Source organism: Salvia hispanica, chromosome 5 (assembly GCF_029641045.1).
Source record: "Salvia hispanica isolate PSC_SH4W2 chromosome 5, Shi_PSC_v1, whole genome shotgun sequence".
Lineage (NCBI taxonomy): Eukaryota > Viridiplantae > Streptophyta > Magnoliopsida > Lamiales > Lamiaceae > Salvia > Salvia hispanica.
This window is the reverse complement of record NC_142696.1, coordinates 48,523,347-48,537,830: the sequence shown is the minus strand read 5'-3', so window position 1 is coordinate 48,537,830 and position 14,484 is coordinate 48,523,347. Positions and strand designations below refer to the sequence as shown.

The window sequence follows — 14,484 nt, the reverse complement described above, 5'->3', positions numbered from 1 at the left end:
CCATTATATGAGAACTTTAAGCTTCACAATCGAACAATGCAAAAGGAAACGAAATTAAGGAAAGAACCCAACATATATTTTCCTCCCTTGTAGAAATGTTGATAAACATACAAATATGAAATATTATATCATCATCCATACTATTAAATATATTAGGGCCCAAAATCTGCCTCTTAACCAATAATATAAATCATATCACGAAATCGGAAAGCAAACACCACCATCGTCCCTTTGCATCCTTACATCCTCGATTTTGCTATTACGGTACTGCTATCATTCGAGACACCGGTCGCTCCAGACCTAGTCCACGTCTCTTGGAATTGCTCCTCCGTCACTCCTACAAGATTCATGTAACAAATCTTAGAACATCATCCATGTGACGTAACTCATAATTAAAAGAAACGTAAAATAGTAACAATGATAGATAATTTGCCTTTTCCCATGGCCGCAGTCGAGGTAATCCCTCCCTGCACGGTCCGGAGCACCCTATCATAGTAGTTTGCTCCGGACCACTTTTGATGAGCCAGAGTGTCGACCCCGTGATTCCTCTCCTCCCTTTGAATTTTCTCAACATAGGCCAACATGCCCCGGTGGGCGAAATCCTTAGCGAAGGTGTCAATGATTAGGGCATTGGCGTGGAAGCCGGCCAGAGTTATGAATTGCCAGCAGTACCCTAGCTTGGCAATTTTCGGGATGAAGTCCACCATTTGATTGTCCGTCATCCCAGATGCATCCCAATTGAAAGACGGGGACAAATTGTATGCCAGCATTGTCTCCGGCTTCCTCGCCTTCACCCCATGTGCAAACTCTGTGCACTCAATCAAATCGGGACTGGATGTTTCCATCCAGATTAGATCCGCGTGCTCAGCAAAGGCCCAGCCCCGGACAATGGCCGCGTGGACTGAGCCCTTAAACCTGTTGACACAAAACACGATACAATTATAAAAAGTTCTTTACAACATTATTGGAAAATGTGTAAATTTTGTTTCATAATTATACCTATAGAACCCCTCTCTAGTTCTGGGCAAATCCCAGTCCCAGAAAAGGTTCCCCAGGCCGAGGCGGGCCGCGATTTCGCGGCCCTGCTCATTGGAGATACACTTGTCAAAACTAGATTGGTTCATCCACTCGTTCAATTTCCTCTGCTTCTCGGCCTGGCCAATATTCATCCCGTTGATCACATCCACAACGCAATCCGAAAATGTCTTCAACTTCGCCATCGCAAGCCACTTATCCTCAATAGCCTGCAGCTCCGGCCCTGTCTTCCCGGCCGCCATCGCGTCCGATATAACCGTTGCCAACGCCTTCCCTTTGAGGGCCGGATTAGTCACCCCCAAGATAAACTGATGATCCCTCGTGTCCACATTGGTTTGGATCAACGTCGCTGCCACGGCGTCCGTACGGGCCACGAGCACCGTCTCCACCCCCATCACGTCGAACTGCAACCTCGCCGCCACCAGCCGGTTGATGTGCTCGCTCACCGCCACCAGCACCTTCCCGGCCATGTGGCCGCACTTCTTCGTCACCGACGACTGGTCCTCGATGTGCACCCCGGCGGCCCCCCGCTCGACAAACAGCTTGCACAGCTTCACCGTGGCGGTGGCGCCCCCGAAACCGGTGTCGCCATCAGCAATGATCGGCTTGAGGTAGTCGACGAACGGGGTCCGGGCCCGCTCCTCGCGGCTCATGTTCATCCGGGCCTCCCGCTGCTTCCGGTCGTGGTACTGCTGCGCGAAGAAGAGGTGCTCCACTTTGTTCGGAACCGTGTCGTACGGGTAGTCGGCGAGGTCCGGGCCCGGCTCGTTCGTGCTAGTGTGGGTGGACGAGCACTGCCACCCCGACACGTAAATCGTGTCGAGGTGCTTTGCCATCAAAGTCACCTACACAATAAAAAAAACAATAAAGCTATGCAACCAAATTTTGTACAACCAAAAATTAGTTTATTTGAGAAAAAATGTAATTTTGTACAACCAAAAAAGTGGCGGAGGTGCAATCGGAAGTATTTAATTAAAAAGTATAGACATATATATATAGTACAGGGAACGTGCATAATATTATGGTATTTGTGTATAATTTTTAAGAAAATTTTTAATCATAAAATATAATTAATGCATATTTTAATTCAAATTTGAAAAATAATAGAAAAATAATTTAAATATAAAAATAAAAAATTGAAAAGAGGCCAAAAACTAATAAAGTGTTTTTAATTTGTTAACTAACTATATTTATTATTTTAATATTTAATTAACACATCAAAATTATTAATATAATCTTGTTTTGATTGTTTATCATTATTCTAAAAAAATGCAACTCAAAAAATGCAACTCAGTTGATAAGACATTTTTTTTCTTCTTAACCAAACACAATTCAATTAGTAACATGTTTCACGAAATAAATAGAGAATCATTATCGATCCTCGTGATCAATTAATTACCTGAACCGGGTCTAGTGAACCGAATGTTCTAGAAGCGGTGCCATTAGCTTGGTGAGTTTTGAGAGTTCGCCATAGCTTCTTCGCCAGCTCGCCGGAGGCGTAGCTCTGGCGGAGGTTGCCGCGGAGCGCCACCACGTCCCGGGCGGAGTAAGGGCGGCGCGTTAGCCGGAACCGCTCCGAATTCCACCACGATTGCACCTCCGCCACTTCCGATTCGAATCTCGCTTCCTCTTCTATGATCTGTTATAGTAATTAATTAGAGGAATTAAATCAAATCGACAACACAGATTGAATTGGAAATCTCACCATTGAAGGGGCTGAGATAGATGCAGCCATGATAGAACTCTGAATTATTAATTTTTTCAAAAAAAATTATTAAATCGTACACAGATTGAATTGGTGGGAAATTGTTGAGCTGGAAATGTTGGATTTATAGGCAGTGGAGGGGACAAGTAGAATTACATTAACCAATAAAATTTGTGAATTTATTGAAAATTGCTAGTTCTTATCTATACATTTTTAGAAGCATCCTATAATAACGAGGTGGTCTAATACGTAAGCGGAATGGGTTTGTCGGTTTTGGTTGTTATTTCTTTTTCGAGTAATGATTCTTTTTTTATTACGTAACTATTACAAATTTTAGAAGAAATTTGATATTATAAACTTTATCAGATTATTGAGCTTGATTTTTTTCAGAAAAAATCCGTTTTACTTTTAATAAGGTTTTTTTTAAAAAAAAAAAATTATGTTCATAGCGAAGCTAACTTAGTTGTGCGTAACATTCCTTACTAATTCTTCTATTAATTCTCGTCGTGATCATAAAAATTTAATGATTTGGACATATAATTAATTAGAGTTTCCTCGTACATGAATAAAGTAATGTAATTAGTTAAAAATATTATGTTTGAATTTTAATCTAGTTACATTTTTTACTTGATCTTGGAAATATTTAATAATAATTTGAGTTTTAATTTTTCTAGCAAATTTTACTATTCTAAAATACTTAATAGTAACCAGAATACTGTACGCCACAAGTAAGCCTAACATTATTCACCTTTGAGTTAGAAAAAACTCAAAAAAAATTAAAAGGGTTTGTGACAAATATGAATTTGTAATATATGTAATGAGTTATACTAAATTGACAAACTACCCTTAATTAATGATAACCTTTAGATTTAGGAGCAAATTCAATCTTAACATGTCAAGTGGCAAACTTGTTTGTCTATGAATTGCAGATTGTTTGATTATCTGTGATTTCGTATCACAGATTGTTTGGAAACATATGCCGAGTTGCTTGCCTATGTATCACAGATTGCTTGTCTATTTATCGCAGATTGCTTGCTTGTTTGTCATTTTAACTATGGTGTCACCATATTGCTCTGATTTCGTATCACTGTTGCTTGGAACCTTATGCTGTGTTGTTTGCCAATGTATCACTGCAGATTGCGTAATTATGTATAGCAAATTGCTAACTTATGTAGCGTAAATTGCATGCTATGTTGTTGTCACGTTGTTACGTTCAGAATGGTGTCACCCTAACACACCCCTATGACTGATATGCAAATATGTATTACTCTAACGATATTCCAAGTTTATGAGCATATTAAGTGGGAAAATAAAATAAATCAAATTCAAGCCATAGAAATAATGATAAATACAAATTTTGTGGTATTATGTTCAGTCATTCAAAATTACAAATGCTTATGTTCCTATCAAGCATTAAAAAAAATCTATTTGTAAAATATCATCAAACTTTTGATATTATGAAAAAATCATTATACAAAATTAATGAAACATATGGTACAAAACTATTAGTACATCAAAATTTTAAATTTGCAAGTTAGAATTTAACCTTCCAAAACAAATTTGATTAGTAACAAAAGTACAAAAACAAAGATTGAATCAAAAGTTGAAGCTGAGTATGATCCATAGCGACGTGAAGATTGCTTATGGGAAAAGAATTTAGAATATACTATAAGCTTTGGACACATAGGTCAAAATTGGGCTTACGTGTTACCTTTATACATATTGTAGCTCTATCTCACAATAAATATACATGCATGTACATAGTGGGCATAAATTGTGATCTAATTATAAAAAATACTAATGTTCGAGCTTAAATTTAATGGATCGGTTGATTTAAAGTTTTGTTTTTTAGGTATTTACTATTTAGGCTTGATTTCTTGAAAACGGGTGAAAATATTTATGGTATCATGTAGAAATTATGATTGGCTCATTTCTCCTCCTTTTTATCTCACATTATTAGATTAGTATGTACACATAATTAAATTAGTATATACAGAACTAAATCGGAATACCAAAAAGTTCAAGAAAATTTAATTATTTAGAACAAAATACAATATTCCATCGTTTAGTAGATGACAAAGGAAGTTTCTATCAATTATGAGGTGGAATACCAATCTATTGTGATATATATTATGGAAAAAAACCGATTTATTCATAGTAAACGTAGTAATGAATATTACACAAAAATTTGGAAAAAAATCATATTGTATATGTAAAATGTCACATCTAAAATGAGTTATTTTCGTTTTTTAGTAAAAATATTATCTATTTCTTTTACATTATTTTCTATTTTATTCTCTCTGTTTTATTATTTCTTTAGTTAACTTTTCAAATATTATTTTCTTAAATAACGTGTCTAATAGAAGCGAGACCAAAAGAGTACATAATAAATGTACTCATAATTTTTTTATAAAATTAATATATTATGAAAATGAAACTCAAATTTATTAATTTTTTAACTCAACTCGAATCAATGGGACATGTGTCCATGATGAATTAATAGTACATCAAGAAACAATATGTTTTAATGTATAATTGGTAGAGTAAAAAAAAATTAGCAAAGTAAAAAAAGAGAGAATAATGAACAAAGTAAGAGAGGGAAAGAGAAAAAAGTGTATAATTTCTATAATTTTAAAAGTTTATATTTTTAAAGAATATTTCAAAATAAAAATAATTTCTATTTTTAAGAAATAGTAATAGTACTCCATATTATAAAGTGTAGTATTCTTTTAAACATAAGATTTAAAAAAAATAATGGATAATGGATTAGGTGAAAGTAAATGAGATAATAAAACGCAAAATAAAGGAAGAATAAATTATTAAAGATAAAAATTTATATATGTCATATTTAATATAAAAGAAAATGATAGTGGAATGATAAAAAAGAAAATACACTATTCAATTATTCCCTCTGTCCTCAAAGAGTATGAACTTTGGGTTCGACGCGAATGTTAATGCATTATTGGTAAAGTAAGAGAGAGGGAGATAGATAGAGAAATTTTTTAAGTATTATTAGTGGAGAATGGGTCTCACCTCGTTAAAGAGAAGAGGATTTCCAAAATTGAAAGTCTATACTCTTTGGGACGGACGAAAAAGGAAATAGTGCATACTCTTTAGAGACCTAGTCACCTAGGGAGTACAATTTAATCATGGGATCGAGAGTGGTACTCCCTTCGTTCTATAGTAATAGTAGAGTCATTTTGTCATTTTTGTACGTTCTATAATAGTAGAGTCATTTTCCTTTTTAGTAAAAGTCAATATATTTCTTTTTCACTTACTTCTCCCTTTTTCTTACTTTTTTTTTCTCTCTCATATTTTATTATCTTTTTATTTAATATATTACACATTTTTTTCTTAATCTTCGTACCGAAAAGAAATGTCTACACAAAGGGAGTATTTAATTGGGATAACATTCGAGCTGTTTATCACTTTCTTATCATTATCTTCATTGTTAGTGTCCTTTTTTCTTGATGCTGTCGAGCAACTTGTAACTGAATTATTAAGTTTGTGGGCACTGAAATAATTGGTTTGAGAAAATCAATGCATGTGGATTATAATCTTTATTTGTCACTTCGAGGGAAAATATTTTCTAATGTTGTGGAGAAGTAAGGCAAAACACATTCTTAGGTCCTTATATTTTAATCAAAATGTTCATTAGGTCCTCGTACAATTTTTTGGTTTTAATAGGTCCTTATACCTTTCTCATAAATTTCATCACATCCTCGTACAATTTTTTCGTTTTAGTAAGTCCTTATACTTTGATTATAACTTTTATTAGGTCCTTATACAATTTTTTATTTTAAAATATCTTTTACTTTTATCTTTATAGACTATGCTAAGTTAAATAATGGAATATTAAAAAGTTCATTAAGTTTAATTAAATTTAGATTATTATCCAAGATAAATGTAAAAAAGTCCCTAAAATAAAAGATTGTACAAGGACCTAATGAAAGTAATGATAAAAGTATAAGGACCTACTAAAACGAAAAATTGTACGAGGACTTGATAAAAATATTGTGAAAAGTATAAGGACTTATTGAAACGAAAAAATTGTACAAGGACCTAATGAACATTTTGACTAAAGTATAAGGACCTAAGAATGTGTTTTGCCGAGAAGTAATAGTTAGCAATTTTATAATCCTTTTATTAGTGGAGACTCCCTCGTTTCAAATATTTGTTTCATTTTGATCGGACATGAATTTTAAAAAATGTTATAAAAGGTGAATTGAAAAAGTTAGTAGAATGTGGATCTAACTTTTATATACTATAGTTTTATAATAAAATGTGAGTAGGAATGAGTTAATGGAATATGAGGGTCCACTATCAGTAATGGTAAAACGTGAAATAGGACAAACTATGTCCGACGGACCGAAATAGAAAAATGAAACAAACTATCTGAGACCGAAATAGAAAAATGAAACAAACCCTTTGCGAAGAAAGGGAGACTATTATGTCTTCTTATCTTTGATTTTTTCTACTTCATCTCAATTATATAGATAAACCAAAAATTCATTGGACAAGCTCTATCTCAATTACTATATAATTATTTCAATGACTGCATTCTTCAACCACCATCAGGCAAAAGCTCTATCTTTTCTCATATTTTACTCTTTCTTTTTTTAAAATTTTCTTTTATTTTCTTTTATTATACTCTCTTCTCTTCAACATTTCAAATCTTAATACCTTTAACATCTCAATTTTTTAATTATGACCTGGGGGAGTATATACTATATGTACTTGCTATGAAGGCTTACTCATCTGGGAAATTTCTTTATACATGTCGGTCTAACAGTGAAACTGAGTGTAAGTGTTACTTTGGTAGTGTTAGATTAGATTGATTGATAGTTTGTGCCAACCAAGCAAAATTCCAACGCATACACTAAAGTTTTTTATTTCCTTATCATAAAAATATATTGCACATGCATAGGGTAGGGTGCCTATATTTGCATCCTATGATATCATGAGTGGTATCATTTTCAATGATGCCATAAGTGATTAGTCAATTATCACTTCCTGTCCTTTTGTTCAAATAATTTCAGAAGATTTTTCTATAGACGAAGTTGATTATCACAATCAAAATCATATTATTCGATCCGAATTCTAAATATTTTTGGTACGATTTAAACTAATTTATCACATGCCTTATATAGAGAGAGAAGTGTTACAGAGCCACTACATCTTTAATGCATAACTAGAGATCGAATCACAACCAAAGTAGAAGGTTGAGATAGAATTTTAAAATTTTCGGATATGAAAATATGGAGTTCATTATAAGGGCGTTGTAGTTCATTATACGGGTGTTTTAGTTCACTATAAAACGTTTTCGTTCATAACACGAATTTGAAAACACGAAGTGAACCAAAACGTTATTATACTAGTGAACTCCATAATCCAACCAAACTCATCCTTCCAATTTATTGATCTAATGTTTGAGACATGATCTCTAGTTATGCACTAAGACGTGGTCATGCATTGATCACTATATATTAAAGAGACGTAATTAACATTTCAATCATAACGGTTCCTCTACTCAATGTCATAACTTTTTAAACTAGAATATAAAATTGAACTTTCCAATTTTCATAAGTATCTTTCATAATGGGCAAAATCAAAACTAATGGAGTATAACAAAATCAAATATGATACGATGTGTAGCATGGGGCCACTATGAAAATCCAATTTAGTGAAAACTAAGAACTAATCTAAAATATGTTAGTGCTAATATATTACTTTATCTGTCTAAACCAAGTTGAGTCATTTTTTGCACTAAATAATCATAATAAATCGTTAAAGTGATATATAGTACAGTAAAATTGAGAATAATGTAGATAAGACTCATAATTATATTATTCTAGCTTTCACTTTACTATATATCAACTTTAACTATTTATTACGATTTTTCAAAACGAGTGCAAAAACGAAGTGACTCAACTTAGTTGGGATGGAGGGAGTACAACATTCGTCCCACAATAAGAGTCTACTTTTGCCATTTTAGTCCGTCCCACAATAAAAGTCCATTTTTACTTTTACTATAAATGGTAAGTAGGTCTCACATTCCACTTACTCATTCCACTCACCTTCATTATAAAACTAATAAATAAATGTGGGACTCTTACTCCACTAACTTATTCAACTCATTTTTCTTTACATTTCTTAAAACTCGTGTTGGGTCAAATGTGGACTCATATTGTGGGACAGAGGTAGTACTTAATACTTTAATCATAATGTAACGATACTAGCTGGTAAACATGTATAGATCAAATGGCATGCAACATTCTCATACATAGACAAAATGTTCATATGAAATTACTTAGTATACAATTTTTAAAAATGATCAATAATAATTTATCAGACTCAGATCTTCCAATGTATTGGTTGCAAGAGAAACTAGGGGGACTTAGTAGAAATTTTCACAACTGAAACTTCACATATCACAAACGACCTAAACATGTTTTGGTCAAATATTCATAAAAAGACAACTCAAATATTATAGTTCCACTAACATAGTGAAAGATCACAATCCGCTAATTAATGTAATAAAAATTAGAAATTCCCCTACTTTAATTAATCTGGTCAGAAACATTATCTCCATGAAGATTCCAAATTGTATTTAATCAGTTGTTTTGATTAGTAGAATGTCTGGAATTCCAGTACTTCTCAATTTCCTCAGCACTTCTTCCAGGAATTCTTCCAGCAATCAAAGACCACCTAAAATACTTTTGTCAAATTAAATCCATTTAAAACAAATATAGTATATCACAAAAATTAAAAAAAAATAGTGGTTAAATAGAGATAATTAAGGGGAAAAAACCTGTCTCCAACCAAATTAAACATTCTGATAATTAGGGTTTCCTCATCTTCAGAAATCTCAAGCTTCTTTGCTGCTTCACTGATTGAATTTTCATCAGCAGCTACCAAATCTACTACTTCACCTAAAAATATTTATTTCGATATTAATCAACAAGTGAAGAAAATAACCTAATTTCATACTATGATTTTTGATAAAACACCATAAATTAATGAATATATGCAAAAATTTAAAAGAAAATGGTAGCAAATAAGTTTTAGATAGTTTCTCTTACCTATGGAGCTGATAGTAACCGTGTCGTCGGGGGTCTCGGCCTTAGGCAGCTGATCACCAGCCATTTTTAGGGTTTCTTGATGTATTTTCAAGAAGTTGAAATATTTTTGGATATTTATGGGAAATACTGTTTGTGTTAGTGTGTGTGAGTGTGTGAAGTGCAATATTGTTGCAAAATATAGTGGATAAAAAAGATTGTTTGATCTCCTTTATGGGAGAATTTAAAGGGTAGTTGAATATAAGAAAAAGGTTGGAAAATGGAGAATGGTAGTTGATCAAAATGGAAATGTGGGTTCATGTTTGATAGGTAGTTGAACATTAGAAAATTAATGAATATTGGTATATATGAATTAAATTTTATGTTTAGGAAGGGAAAGTAAACTTTCTAAATAAGGAAGTTTCTTGGTAAAGAGTGCGAAGGGACAATAGTACAATTTAATAGATCAAACAGAATTATTTGGGTGATGGGTCAATTGGTAAAATAATTGTAAAGATTATAAAATATTATGTTTATTTAGAGTTGATATTGGAAGTAGTGACAATAAATATTTATAAGATGACTTTTTCTTTATTAATTTGTTTTTGCTGTACACCTGAAATAATTTTTAAATCAAGGTTAGATTTGTATGGCAACAAGATTTTGGATGTTATGTTTTTTATCCAAATCTTATGAGATTATTTCTGTTTTTTGGAAAAGCAAAATGGGAACAAAGCTTTTTATAAATGTTTGAGCTTAAATATTCAGATTATGATCCGATTTAATTGGGTCAGCGTTCTTTTTAATTTATTTGCATTATTAATACCTGTCCAGATTGAGATCATATTAAACTTTTAATATCACAATTTTGAAGTATGATCGAACTTATTTAATATGTATATCATGGTTGAGTCAAACCAACGATTACGAAGATCCATTTTGACTTATTTGGTTTAATTCATAATTTAAAGGCGTAATACCTCTCCAAATAAATTATCACAGAAGTCTTTATAGGGAAAAATAGTAACACTTCTACTTAAAAAATATTTTTGATGGTTCTATTTTTTACTTATTGTCCACTAAAGTATTTATATAAGCTAAAATATATTTCCATAAAAATTAAGTATATTAATTACGAATATATACAAAACTATTAATAAACACAATATAATACTCCTAAATTAACTAGCTAAAAACGACAATAATACCATTTTCTTTTTTCTTATTTTCTTTTTTTATGACTCTGCCCATATTAGCTTCACATTATGGGCCCAACAATTGTTGGTAAAATTAATGTAAAGTACTCCAAATGTAAACATATTAGAAAGCCCATCTTTAGTGTGAGTATTTATGTAAGTGAATCTCAATTAGGCCCATTTCTTCTTTGTTACCTTTGCCGCCTTGCGAACTTGTGCTCACCACTGAGCCTTTTATTTTTATCAAAAAAAAAAAACACATTTTATCCAACTTAGGCCCACGTCTGATGTTATTAAGATATATGGGCATCGGAAGATAGAGGAGGTGCATCAACCTCGGTCATCAATAGCAATACATGACAAACGACAAATAGAAATGTACCCCAATTACAAAGGCTCGGGAAGGAGGTTTTTGCATCATGGGGTCAGCGATAGCTTCAAAGGCTGAATTTATTGGAGTCGGTCAACTTGCGACCCACGTGAATCCGCTATTAAGTGTTTGTTATTTTCACTAAACTCCATATTCTTGTAGTAGTATATTTACATTTTTACCTTACACATTTATATATAATAAAATTCTTAAAGAACTAAAAAGGACGTGTGCACAACAGCTACAGATATATCATTAAAGAAATTAATCAAATCCCAGTTGACTATGTTCATTAAAAACTAATTGAGCAGGAGACAACTAATTAGTGATAGAGATCCAGGTTGTTAGGCTGTTAATTGTAACAAGTTAGATTTTATATTAGAATAAAAAATATTTAGTTGCTCCATCATCCATTCACCACTAGTGTATAATTTATAAAATTCAAATAAATGCCTAATTAACTAATTTTACACTAAATTATACGTTTAATTTTACTTAAAATTTTTTTTAAAAAAAATACAATGCTCACTAAGTTTGGTGTGGAAGAGTATAGTGACCGTATCGGTGCTCTGTAACGTTGACACGGGAAATTTAGCACATTTTTGTCGATAATTGGGCGGGATTTGTTCCCGCGCATTCATTATTCACTCGATGTGGAACATAATAAACCTTCACAACATTATGATCCGTGACTAGCTAGTTTGAATTAGTTGAACCATTGTATCATCTTTCATTAACTAATTTGAGAGGAAAATTGATTCTAATACTAATAAATTGAACTCATAGCCTCATAGGTTAGCCTATACATATCATGTTGTGATGGTCTTTTTCAAGTCCTTTTTTTTCTGTCGGATTTGGTATTTTAATTAAGCAACATACGCAGGGCATATTTATTTAATTAGAAACCAAAATAAATATCTATTTTCATAATAAAATTGATGAATTGTCAGCTTACGGCAACTCTAGCCTTAGCCTTACGCCATTGAATTTTCGTCAATAAATATAAAAATTAACAATAGTTTTATGGGTCCAAGTTTAGAGTCATTTCTTAAAATAATTGAGATGATTTTTTGTATTGGTCACTAGTAAAAAAATGTGGCATTTGAAAGTTGAATTAACTCGTCGAATTCTTGCGTGGAAGGTAAATAATAGATGATGTGCACACCATATGTAGTGAGGTGGATTAATTAATTTATTAAATTATGCAAGATAATTTTGCAAGTTGGAATGGGGGCGTAGGCTCTCAGGCGTCAGCAATTATGAATTTTTTGTGCAAATATATTTTTTTAAATTTAATTTATAAGATCTATGTGTGAAATATAGTAAAGATCTAATGAGATAATATATAACAAAAAATAAAATATTAGGAGTATTTAACTAGTTATATTTGAGAATCAAGAATTTGTTTTATGCCATAGTTTTAACAATATGGCTGATTCGTCTCTCTCTTTCTTATTCCTCTCTGTTTAGGGACAAATATCAAGAAATTATAATCAAAATAGTAGTAGTGGCGATTAGTTAAATTTCTACATATTAATTTTCATTTATGTTTTAATCTCAAAATAAAATTTTTTGGGGGAGCTGTTAAATAATAGTCTTTGCATTATCCAAACTTGAAATGCTTAGTTCAACCATTGTTGTTGAGTGTGAGCCAAAACAAAAACTTTCTATAAATAAATCGAGATTCTTACAGAGTAACGAGAATTCTAGTGATTTATTTATTACAAAAATCTTCAAAGTTAAGGTGTGATTGCTAAGTAATTTTATAATGAACAAGTTTCTAAAATCACGGTAGACTAAGTTAATTGATTGAATTATGGAGTGCTAAGGAAGTAATTCAGTATGCTAATCATCACTAATTATTTATTAAAAATTGATCGTGCAAAATAGTATAGTGAAATTAGATAATTATGTGAACATGGGATTGAATGGCTCATTATTCCACAGAATATATGGCGTTGAATATGTCGGAAAAATTATATTATTGTCGATTTAATATTTCTTCTCCAACATTGGGCCATTTCCATATTCCAATGGATAATATCATAATCCAATAGTCCAAAAACCCAATTCTGAAACTTCATTTCAAGCGAAGATTTTTATAAAAAAAATGCATATTAGCTAAAATAAATACCACGATAAATTAGTCAATTTTGTTTCATTCATCCCAAGTTAATTGTTTATATTCCTTTTGAGACGCGCCAAGTTAAATCAGTCATTTCATTTTTTCAGTAAAATTATTTTTTATTATTTTATTCTCTCACAATTCCGCACATTAAATATTTTTTCTTAATTCGTGTGCCAAATGAAACGCCCCACATTAATCGGGGACGTAGGAAGTAATCACTCTAATAAAAGACAGACATACAAAAATATTGACATAAAACAACCATGTATATATGCATGCATATAAATTAAGAGAGAGATTTTAATGAGAATTTACATTTTAAATTAACAATATAACAATGGAGAATTATTTCCAAATTTCATGAGTATCAAAGTTTATTTAATTTCATTTAATTTTAGTTTAATTAATTTTACTGTGAATACAATGACTTTTATGTGTTTAATGTATTTTTTTAGTTCACCTAATATTTTCTTTTTGCATTATACTATATAAATATTTTTCAATATCTATCTACTCACATAATTATAACCGTAAAATGCGTTTCTATTTTATATTAAAATAATTAAACCTAATGTTATCTTCTTGGTTTTTATGATATGATATATGAAATTAAAAGATTCTACTTACTTAATTAACGGATCACGAAAGTGACGGCATGAATCTCAACAGTGACACAATATGTCATTAATTAATTATAATTAATTAGTTAGTTACTTTGCATAAATACCTACTTGGCTGCTAATTTACTAGGTAGATCTACCTGCTTTTGGATTGTTTTGTAGCACTAGACAGGTTTAATTATTTTTGAAAAACCTACTACTAATTATAAATGGAGTTAATTCACATTGCTTTAAAATAATAAAGTGCATCGGTCTGATCCAATTATAAGTATATCATGAGTTGTATTAATTACTGTGTCAAAATTTTTATTATTTAGAAAATGAGATTATATATTAATTAGCAAAAATGGTCGTTGACTAGCTATAAGTTGC

The 14,484-nt window shown here is 31.6% G+C and overlaps 2 protein-coding genes across 2 annotated transcripts; both read right to left on the bottom strand.

Moving 5' to 3' along the window:
- Positions 1-54: 54 nt before the first annotated feature.
- On the bottom strand, positions 55-2,888 carry LOC125190439 (isocitrate lyase-like). Its single transcript, XM_048087754.2, has 5 exons — positions 2,741-2,888; positions 2,435-2,674; positions 1,000-1,880; positions 434-915; positions 55-337 (listed from the first exon to the last, which is right to left on the bottom strand). Exons 1-5 carry the CDS (start codon positions 2,768-2,770, stop codon positions 240-242), a joined length of 1,731 nt encoding a protein of 576 aa, XP_047943711.1. The 5' UTR covers positions 2,771-2,888; the 3' UTR covers positions 55-239.
- Positions 2,889-9,039: 6,151 nt separating this feature from the next.
- On the bottom strand, positions 9,040-10,016 carry LOC125186061 (MYB-like transcription factor ETC3). Its single transcript, XM_048082377.2, has 3 exons — positions 9,823-10,016; positions 9,552-9,672; positions 9,040-9,448 (listed from the first exon to the last, which is right to left on the bottom strand). Exons 1-3 carry the CDS (start codon positions 9,884-9,886, stop codon positions 9,355-9,357), a joined length of 279 nt encoding a protein of 92 aa, XP_047938334.1. The 5' UTR covers positions 9,887-10,016; the 3' UTR covers positions 9,040-9,354.
- Between the last annotated feature and the right edge of the window lie 4,468 nt (positions 10,017-14,484).